At 31.4% G+C, this 11,201-nt stretch overlaps 2 protein-coding genes across 2 annotated transcripts; one reads left to right on the forward strand and one right to left on the reverse strand.

Annotated features, from left to right (window-relative positions):
• The first annotated feature begins 588 nt into the window (after positions 1 to 588).
• LOC132038190 (extensin-like) lies at positions 589 to 1,695 on the forward strand. Its single transcript, XM_059428900.1, has one exon. It carries the CDS (start codon positions 589 to 591, stop codon positions 1,693 to 1,695), a length of 1,107 nt encoding a protein of 368 aa, XP_059284883.1.
• Positions 1,696 to 3,060: 1,365 nt separating this feature from the next.
• On the reverse strand, positions 3,061 to 6,753 carry LOC132035902 (1-aminocyclopropane-1-carboxylate oxidase-like). Its single transcript, XM_059426054.1, has 4 exons — positions 6,564 to 6,753; positions 5,435 to 5,661; positions 4,337 to 4,670; positions 3,061 to 3,693 (listed from the first exon to the last, which is right to left on the reverse strand). Exons 1-4 carry the CDS (start codon positions 6,666 to 6,668, stop codon positions 3,415 to 3,417), a joined length of 945 nt encoding a protein of 314 aa, XP_059282037.1. The 5' UTR covers positions 6,669 to 6,753; the 3' UTR covers positions 3,061 to 3,414.
• Positions 6,754 to 11,201: the final 4,448 nt, after the last annotated feature.

The following is an 11,201-nucleotide window of genomic DNA, read 5'->3' on the forward strand; positions in this document are numbered from 1 at the left end:
GGGTAGCTGCCCTAGGGTGCATATTGATATTACTACATTTTTTTTTTTTAGTTTTATTATTCCCAGTGTTCTAAATTGAATGTAAATGCTCAATGCAATTTAATCTGTTGTATCAAAATATTTGCCTTATATTCTACATTGCTACCTCTGTTACGGCGTAAGCTTTTCCTTGCCCCTTTTTCTTTTTTCCATTTTACGTAAAATTGAATATGTAGAAGACTTTTTTTTTTTTTTAATAACATGGGAACCCGCAGCCGCTACTCTTCGGATGCGCACAGGATCCAGCTCCTGTGCAATAACTCGGAAACGCAGAAGACATGTAAGATACATAAAAGTGGAACGACAGAGTTTTATGTAACGGATTATTGATGTCCATTGTAACTCATTTTATCAATAAAGACTTCAAACATTTATGATTATACATCTCTAATTGAATGGTAAAGTTAATTAATTACTTCATTCAATTCCAAGGGAGTTTAAACTAGACTTAATCTGAAGCCACTTCATGTATTACTCCACCTATAAATATGACGCATAAGTCGTAACACTGCAATGTAGCCATTACACGAAACTTTATAGTAAAGCAAAATGGCAAAGTTTTACAATATTTCCATCTTTGCAGCTTTGTTTCTCTTCACATTTACAACTTCATTTGAAATTGCACTCTCCTTATCTCCTACACCAAGCCCGCAACATAAGAACCCAACATCACAACATAATTCTCACTTAACTCCTACGAATGCCTTAGAAAATCCACATTCCCCATATTCAATCCCTACGGTAGAAATAGTATATCCCCTTTCTGAAGTTAAAATTTCTCCTAAACCTTCACCAAATAAACCTCTTCCTTCACATTTGGCTCCTAAAAGCTCAACAATAACTATCCATCAGCGCCGATCAAATTGGGGTCAGCTGGCTCCTAAAAGCTCAATTAAACAAAATCTTTCTCCGAAACCAGTTGAAAAACACACATCTAACTCAATTTTGGCTCCCCATTCTCATGTGTTTTCTTCAAAGCCAATTCCTCATTCAACCACTAAGGTTACAAAAACATCTCCTCCTAAATTTAAACTTGCTCCTAGGCCTACACCAAGAAAGTATTTTCCAACACATTTGGCTCCTGGAATCCCAATAAGTAAACAAAATCTTTCTCCGAAACCAATTGAAAAGCACACATCTAAATCAATCTTGGCTCCCCATTCTCATGTGCTTTCTTCAAAGCCAATTCCTCATTCAACCACTAAGGTTACAAAAACATCTCCTTCTAAATCTAAACTTGCTCCTAGGCCTACACCAAGAAAGTATGTTCCAACACATTTGGCTCCTAAAATCCCAATAAGTAAACAAAATCTTTCTCCAAAACCATCAACAAAGCCAACTAGAAACCAAGGGTCTAAGTTTTTCCTAGTAAGACCTAAAGTTGGATCTCATGTTACCACTAGGCAAGCAAAGAAGCAACATATCATTTCTCCACAGCTAGCACCAATCACTTATAAACAAAAGGTGAATCCCAAACTTTCACCCCAATCAACAAGAAAGTTTTCTCTTAACACACAGTTGGCTCCCAAATCTACAGTTACAAAACCAAATAGTCTTCTCAGTCCAACAAGGCATATTATCACTAAGTCACGTTTGGCTCCGAAAGAAACACCAAAATTGACTCATAAACTTACACCTAAACATGGGACTCATTAGAAGACGGGGAGAAGTGGAATGTGCTAATTTATTGCCATGGGATTAATGTTATCTATCTGTTAATTATGATTATTAGAAATTGTAGAAGAAGCTTATTTTTCCATATGCGGAGCATATATTTCAGCTTATTCCCTGAATGTTGCAATGAGTTTGGCATTACAAGATAAATAAAGTTCCAATTTGGGAAGTGTTGTAGACCACTTTTAACTCTATAAGATTTGTTTATTTTTTGTCACTAAATAAAACTGAATGTTGGATTGATCTATCTTGCCCCAAACGATGCAAAGAAGCACTATATTTTCCCACAATTTATGTGAACGTTGCTGTGAGCTAGGCGTTCAAAAAGTTAGTAATAAAAATGTGATGTGTATGCAACTTTTTGTGATTTGTAACATAGAAAGTGTGTCATCATAGACCATCTTCAAATTTAGCATATTGTAATTCAAATTTTTATTACATTAGTTAAAGTAATGCAAGATATATGTGAGAAACTGTCAGATCAAATTTTGTAAGTCATTATTGAGTTAAACCTTTAAGGTTGTTAGCATTGAACCACTGATATTTTAAAGTTATGGTCCATACATACTATTTGTTGCAATTTTAGAAAAATTTTACACATAAATTTATGTTCTATGATGGAAGTAGTAGGTTCTGATGAACCTTGTACGGGTATTTGCCTCTGGCTTTCATCCCGAACCCATAAATTCAAAATCCTGGCTCCGCCTCTATATACATCATCAATATTCATTCTTCTCCATTTTGGCCCATTTTTTTTTTTTATAGATCAGATACCGAATTCAGCTACATTATAGTAAATTGTCCCAGTAAAGCATTTAACAATGAGAAAGGGAAAATAAGGTGAAAAAAAATAATTTATTCAGAATATTATAAATCTATGAATGATCTCTGCAATTTCCCTCACTGGTTCTCTACTATATAGGAAATAACTAATGACATCCTATTTTTATAATGCAAAATCTAATTTAGCTAGGAACTAAGAAAACATATTGTATATTATTCAGACTAAAAATTCTATTTAGACATGAATTAAATAAATATCAAATGCTCCCTCTGTCCCAACTTAAGTGTCTCGGTTTGATTGGGCATGGAGTTTAAGAAATAAAGTTAAATTTTTAAATCTTGTGATCTTAAATTAAAGATGTGTGTGGGTCTTTAATCTTATGGTTTTAAACTTGTCATGTAGAATGTTGAAATTGAAAAATTTACTAAATATAGACAGAAACACTCTTTTTTAAAACAAACAAAAAAGGAAAGTAAGACACTTCAATTATTCTTCCAATATTGAAGGTAAAATTACTGCACTAACATATTAGAACATAATTGAAGTACCCGGAATACACCACATTTAAACACAAGTAGAATAAGCTAATTATATTATGAAACTCCACCAACATCAATCCTATTAAGGACAAAACAAAATCAATATAAACTACTCCATATACTTTTTTCTTTTTTCTTTTTTCTTTTTCGGCCCTCTTTTTTATTAATATATTCTGGATTAACATATGAATTCCACTCCTTACAATGAGACTATTGAAAACAACAAATTAATACATCTTACATATTCAAACAAACCACTTTTAAACACACGCAAGGAAGTCTACTAACATTAATCCTATTAAGGACAAAACAATATCAATAAAACCCACATTCTTTTTTTCATTTTTGCCCCTCCTTTCTGATTCATTAATTTCTGCATTAACATATGAATTCCGCTGCCTTCATAGCTTCGAATCTAGGTTCCTTAGCTTGGAACTTGAGACTTGCATACAATTTCATATAGTCCTCAAACATAAATTTGGGATACTTTAGAAATTTGTCTTTCTCTAATTTTTCTGCTTTCTCAATCAATTGTGGTGCTGGAAAAATAATAGCATCACTCCCTGGATTGTAAAATGATGCTATTGACATCCTATTTCCATCTGTTTGAGCTATCACTCTGTGATCCACACTCTTGTATTTTCCATTTGTGATCACCTTCAACCAAAAAACAACTTGTTAGTGAACCATATACACATTTTAGTAACCTTATATTAATGTAACACACACTACATTATGATAATAGAGCAAAGATTTTAAATTCTATGCACTAACTAAAAAGTATTTACCCAATCAGATTATTTGAAAGATTATTATAACTTATTTAATAAGCATTTTTTCGGTATTTATTTTATTATTTTATCAGACTATATCATATTCTTAAACGAGCAACATGATCAAAAGAATAGCCTGCAAACAGGGTCATGTGTTAGTTTCCTAGACAAAATATAGTCGTTGAATCAATAGTGAAATATGCGCTTACTCATGAACCGGTTATTCTCACTCAGACCAGGCTATCCACGAGAAAAATAAGGGTCTCAAATCGAAAAGGAATCATACAGGTTGTCCACTGGTTAGTTTGTAGTTTTTCTAGAGCTATTACTATTTTTGAATTTCCCTCCTGCTCCTTTCCCCGACTATTTAAAATTTCTATCGAGCTTCCCAATCTAATTCTTGATTGATAACCTAAATGATAAGTAATTAACTTATTATAACATGTTAAATTATATTATAATGAAAATTTGTATAATACGCTTAGTACATAAAACTTAATCTTGAAACCAAATAAAATGAAGTATACCTCTAGTTGGTCACCAATGTTGACAACAATGGAATGGGGCATTGGTGGGACATCAACCCATTGACCATCTTTTAGGAGTTGTAGTCCACTAACTTTGTCATCTTGGAACAAAAGAATGATGCCACCTGCATCAGTGTGAGCCCTTAGGCCCTTTATGAGTTCTGGTTTTGGACAAGGTGGATAATTTGCAACCTTTGTACCAAATGTTGGACCTTTTGTACCATAAAAAGCGTTCTTTAAATAACCTTTTTCAAGTCCAAGGTTCTCACAAAGTAAGTCCAAGAGTTGTTCTGCTAATTTCTCTAGTTTATTTGCAAATTCCTTCATCACCTTCCTGTTATATATGGCCAAAGTTAAATTTTGTCAAACAAGCAGAGTAGACTATACCAAACTAAAGTCTATGAATTATGAACAAGCAAAAGAAATGTATTCATTCTACTATACGAAGTTGCTCAATTTCACTCATCCATTAATTCATACTCCTCTAGTAAGCAATCTTGTTTTTGCCCTTTATCCCTAGTGGTGCTCTAACATGCAGTATAACGGAGGTTAAATTTAAAGCATAGCTAAATATAAGAAGGGAAATTTTGAACATTTCTTGAAAAATTGCCACATGGAGTCCACCCTGTCCAGTTGTAGTTTTGTGAATGATAAGGACAAATATAAGAAGATGTGCTAACAACAGGGGTATGAAGGTATGAATTAATCCAAAGTATAGCGAAAGGTAAAATTGAGCAATTTCGTACGGTAAAGAGGTAAATTTGGACCTTTCCTTTAACTTATTTACACCAACAATATAAAAACTTAGTATACTGTTAATATACGTATTTTAACCTTTTATAGCAGGTAGTTTTCTTAGTTTTCAAGTTAACTGATCCCATACGGATGATTACCTGCAGTTATTAGGTGATCTGATAGTGTAAAAATCCGTTTACACTATCCATGTATAAAAATTAAACTCAAGAAAGGATGCAAGTTTGAAATGATAAATTCCAGTTAATGGAGCATAGTGATCTGTTCATGTCAAATAATTTGGCAATGAAATAGCAAGAGTACTGAGAAATAAAGAACAAAAATGGAAATATAAAGTGTTTTGACCTGTAATCATCTTGAAGATCAGGAACATCAGAGATGTTTGAAACAGGAAGGTGTTTCAAGTTGAAAGAGCTTTCCCAGTCCAAATCATTGTTCTCAACCTCAACATCCTCAAGCCCTTTGCTTGCCACCATTTGCTTGAACCCTTTTTCCATACAATTGTTGTAATATTCCTTTGTTAGCTTCTCCACAATGTCCATAAGCTCATGAGAGATCCCATGATTCACCACCTAAGATACATATGATCACAACACACAAAGATGAGTAGGGGTTGTTTCTTATTAAATGATATTTATGATAGAGAAAAAGGATTCAAGTTATATATACTTATTGAATAAAGTATTTTTGTATTATCATATTGCAATTTAATCGATTATAATAGGTTCTTATTCTATTTTTAGGTTATTATACGAGGTTCGTATGAAAACTTGCCTATAGTTGTAGCATAATTTATTTAATCGAGTGAAAGATCTGTCAGAAAACGAAACTTATAGCTTGTTTGACCAAGCTTTCGAAGTCTGCTTATTTTGAAAAGTTTTTTGAAGAGCAGCAGCATGTGTTTGGCTAATCGATTGAAAAACACACAATATTATAGCAACAATTTGTGCTTGGCCAATGGTTGCAAAAATGTTAATGGGAAATAACTACTTTCTTCACCTTCTTTTAAAAAAAAAAAAAAAAAAAAAAAAAAAAAATAGCTTCCGATACTACTTAAGAGGAACTTTTTTTTTTCCCCAAAAAGTTTGACCAAGCACCTCAATTTTCTAAAATAAGAACCAAGAAAAAAAAAAGCAAAGCATTATTGACTCCTCAGAAGCTTGGACAAACAGACTACTTATTAAACTCGAGAGAAAATAATATATCATGGTAGAGTTTACCTCAGAAGCTTGGACAAACAGACTACTTATTAAACTCGAGAGAAAATAATATATCATAGTAGAGTTTAACTTTTGTACACTCATAAGTCATAATGTAAACAAGTTTGACATTATCAGATCACCTCAAGCTATTAATCGTCTTAACAAGTAAGATTAGTAATCTAGAATATGCACTAAGTTAAAGTACATTGAAAGTGCTGATAAAGCTCCAAGGTTAATATATATAAGTTAAATCTGCAGTTCAATAATATTACCTCAAAGAACCCCCAGTTCTCACAAGCATCCTTTATTTTCTCCATAATTGCAGCCCTTTTTTCAGTGTTAAGCATCTCCATGTCAACCACTGGGAAGGTCTCCATCTTTTTTGGTTATTTTTACTTCTCTTACTCTGGAATTATTTAATTTGTTAGGGAATTTAGTACCTTGTGTTAAGAATGGAGAGGAAGAACATACTTGGAACAGTATTTATAGGCGTGGGGAAACAGAAAAGGACAAATGACTAGGTGATATATTGGAAATATTTAAAATAATAAAAAATTTAAGATGTAAGAATAATAAGGTAAGTGGAAGTTAGTGGCAACAAGACTTGTGGAGTGTGTATGTCAGCACATCCTTGATGGAACCCTTCACTAAAAGCTTGTCGTTTAGCCATACGGCTTTACCTTTTTCTCGGAGATCCGCTATTGATATATGTATTGGAATTCCAACTAATTTAAAGTTGCATTAAAAATTTCTTGCGAAAATATCCGCAAGTAAATACATGCGAATTAAAAACCCCATGTAATTTACTTAGGAAATTTTGAATTCGCAAATGATAATTATCCATGAAAGTTTTTCCTTTAAATTTTTTTTGCAGGAAAATTCTCATGAAACTAGATTACTTGCAGATTTTCCTCTATAATCCTTAGGAATATCCCCATGTAATTTGCATTTTTCTAGTAGTGTCATAAGATTAAAGCTAGTGGTGTGTTTCTTTCGTTCTTAATCAGACATTTGAAATTTGAATTCTAAATATGGTAAAAAATCTTATTAGATAGGAAGCGATTTCGTCTTAAATAGACTTTAAAAAATTGTGAAAGGGGGATTTTCTTGCGAATCTTATTGGAAAAATATCCGTAGGTAATTCTCCATGAATATTTTCAATTAAATTTGTAAGATTTTTTTTTCAATTAAATTTGTAAGATTTTTTTTAGGCAAAAATAAAATTCTATTCTACAATATTTCCATGAATCCACATTATTAATATGAACTACCTTAATTTTAAGCCTCTCAGAGGTTCGTCACACTATTTCCCAATTTAGTTGTTACAATTAAAGGAATCGTCAATATTTCCATTACCAATTACTCCCAGACAATAATAACAATTAACAAATAAATTGAAGATTCAACACGTGGAAGTAAAAAAAAAAAGGCACACAAAGTTGTACACCGTGTCCTTCGTTTAGCCTTATAACTTGTTCGGTAGTATCCACCATCATCATTTTCCTTATGATTTGTCCATTCACTTTTTTTGTTTTTTGTTTAAAATTCTATTCTTAAGGTATATTCTCAACAAATGTCATTTATATGTATTAAATAACACATTAAATTTTCTTTTATGTGAGAAATGCCTTAATTAAATATATTGTACCTTGTTCCATCAGCACATCCTTGATGGAACCCTTCACTAAAAGCTTGTCGTTTAGCCATACGGCTTTACCTTTTTCTCGGAGATCCGCTATTGATAGTTGTATTGGAATTCCAACTAATTTAAAGTTGCATTAAAAATTTCTTGCGAAAATATCCGCAAGTAAATACATGCGAATTAAAAACCCCATGTAATTTACTTAGGAAAATTTGAATTCGCAAATGATAATTATCCATGAAAGTTTTTCCTTTAAATTTTTTTTGCAGGAAAATTCTCATGAAACTAGATTACTTGCAGATTTTCCTCTATAATCCTCAGGAATATCCCCATGTAATTTGCATTTTTCTAGTAGTGGATCACAAGATTAAAGCTAGTGGTGTGTTTCTTTCATCCTTAATCAGAGATTTGGGATTTGAGTTTTGAGTATGGTAAAAAATCTTATTAGCTAGGAAGCGATTTTCTCTTAAATAGACTTTAAAAAATTGTGAAGGGGGGATTTTCTTGCGAATTTTATTGGAAAAAATCCGGAGGTAATTTCCCATGAATATTTTCAATTAAATCTGTAAGATTTTTTAGGCCAAAAATAAAATTCTATTCTACAGTAGTTCCATGAATCCACATTATTATCATTAACTACCTTAATTTTAAGCCTCTCAGAGGTTCGTCACACTATTTCCCAATTTTAGTCACAATTTAGTTGTTATTATTACAATTAAAGGAATCGTCAATATTTCCATTAACAATTACTCCTAGACAATTATTAGCTATTAACAAATAAATTGAAGATTCAACACGTGGAACACGTGGAAGTATAGAAGGCACACAAAGTTGTACACCGTGTCCTCCGTTTAGCCTTATAACTTGTTCGATGGGTATCCACTATCCACTATCATCATTTTCCTTATGATTTGTCCATTCACTTTTTTTTTTTTTTTTTTTAATTCTATTCTTAAGGTATATTCTTTATGCCAGAAATGCCTTAATTAAATATATTGTACCTTGTTAAGTAATTGCTAATGTTTTTTCCCTATTCTAAGAATGAATATTGTAATAATATAATTAAGATGATGTTTGAAAATAGAATCAGAAGATTACTTGATACTTGAGTGATATTTATTTGTAAATGTAGGACTTAATAGATAGACTTAAGTAACATATTATAATTAAATTACATCATTTTACATGAATATGAAAAATAACATATACAAAGTAGGAAATATATTTAATAATTAGTTATATCATTTTAATAATAAATGCAAATCTTTTACTGATTTTAAAAATAAAAATAAAATTATACACAATTTAGTATATTTTCTAATGGTATTAGCCAAAAAATGCCAGATGTGATCGTTTCTTAGCTTTGTTATATCATTTTGTATCAATCATATAAAATTATTAGTTATAAAAAATATATATATGACAATTATCTGGTTATTGAATTACTCCCTTCTCCCCAATTTATGTGGCTAAGAATCATTTTATTAAGTGTAAAGTGAGAAGATCAAAACTAAATAGTTTATAAAATATAGATATGTGACATTATTTTTTGGGACAGACAAAAAATAAAAGTGTGCCACATAAAATGGGATAGAAAGATTAGAGCCGGGTGTCCAAAAAATATTAATACCAACCATACCATGCCTAATGACATGTAATATTCTATCCAAACAAATTTCACAACATTGATTTTTATATGGAATCAACATTTTAACTAAATTTACCTATAAGTAATCAATAAATATAAAATAGATAAAGTCAATATTGAAAGACATTATTCGAATGTTAACTTTCATTATTTAAAGGTTAATTATAATAATTTGCATGCGATCACTAATTTTTGTAACTTATAAAAAATATATAATTCTTTATATTTTTAATATATAATTTCTAGAAGTAAAATTCCCAAGTAATTCAGGTAATAAAATTCTCAGGTAAAACCCCAAGAAATAATCCTTAGTAAATTCGCAGCAACAAAATCCCCAAGTAATTCATTAGGTAATAAAATTCTCAGGTTAATCCCTAGCTAAATTCACAAGAACAAACTCCCTAAGCAATTCCCCAGGTGCTAAATTCCCAGGTAAATCCCCAAGAAACAATTCCCAGCTAAATTTGCAGCAACAAAATTCCCAAGTATTTTTTCAGATAATAAAATTCCCATATCAATCCCCAAGTAAATCTGCAAGTACCATTATATGGGGATTTTCCTTCAAGCTCACAAAGGAAAAAAAATTTCTTGTATTTTAGTTGTTTACCTGCGGAATTACCTATAAAAATTATACTTGGGGATCATTTTTCCAAATAAATCCCCAGGTAATAATTTGGCGCTAAATTTATTTGCGAATATACTTGGGGAAATCGAGTCCACATGTAAATATTCTAGAAATTAGGAATTTTTAGATTTTCACATGAAAATCTGCAGGAATGACATGCGGAAAAAATTCCGAGGTAAATTCCCATGTAATTTAAGTTTTTCTAGTAGACTTCTTCTTTAATTTTTTTTCTTTTGGTTTCATTTGTTGGTATTAGTTTTAGATCACGACTCATTCAGACTGACGCTGAGAATTTTAATTTAAAAGTAAAAAACTTCCTGTTAAAGACGACTTTATTCTCAAAACTTGACCTCTCATAAAAGATGACAAAATACTCTACCATACTCCCCACTATGAGGAACATTCGTGGTATATATGGTTTCTTCTTTTGCTTCATCTATCTTCACGTTTGGTGGGATTGGACCTAACTAGTGCTACGTACTTCAATGCTCTTTCGTTTTCTTTTCTTGAAATCTTTGACTGGTTCAGATAGTGGTAATCTTCTCCATGTACACGCCATTTGTACTACTAATTACTAACGGTTAGGTTTACAAAATAAATTTACTTATTAGGTTTACAAAATAAATTTACTTTATATGTGTTTTTATTGAACCTAGGGGGATTGGTGTAAACATTATGGTTCATCCAAATTCAGTAATTTTAACTTAAATTATGTATATGTACTTAAAAAATCATTAAGTAATTGGTACAAAACAAAAATTGCAAATTAAATCGATTAAATCAAACGAATCGTTCTAAAATTGTGAGCTCGTGTTCTACTTATAAAATTTATATTCTGAATCCGCTCACACACATAACACCGCCCCAAACGATTGCGGCAACTTCTCCCCAGGCGACCATGGCCAGCAACCTCAACAGCTCAACGCCGGTCATGTATGTCTTCATATTTTGACTGGAGATTTTGACAGATATATCTTAGTCTTTCTTATTACTAT

This window comes from Lycium ferocissimum, chromosome 11 (genome assembly GCF_029784015.1).
Source record: "Lycium ferocissimum isolate CSIRO_LF1 chromosome 11, AGI_CSIRO_Lferr_CH_V1, whole genome shotgun sequence".
In the NCBI taxonomy this organism is placed as follows: Eukaryota; Viridiplantae; Streptophyta; class Magnoliopsida; order Solanales; family Solanaceae; genus Lycium; species Lycium ferocissimum.

Bases quoted from the DNA above. Each gene is read 5' to 3' on its own strand.
- LOC132038190 (XM_059428900.1), top strand. From the start codon at position 589: ATGGCAAAGTTTTACAATATTTCCATCTTTGCAGCTTTGTTTCTCTTC.
- LOC132035902 (XM_059426054.1), bottom strand. From the start codon at position 6,668: ATGGAGACCTTCCCAGTGGTTGACATGGAGATGCTTAACACTGAAAAA. The intron at 4,671-5,434 runs GTCAAAACACTT...CATATATAACAG, and splicing joins GATCTTCAAGATGATTACAG to GAAGGTGATGAAGGAATTTG. The intron at 3,694-4,336 runs GTATACTTCATT...TTTTGGTTGAAG, and splicing joins ACATTGGTGACCAACTAGAG to GTGATCACAAATGGAAAATA.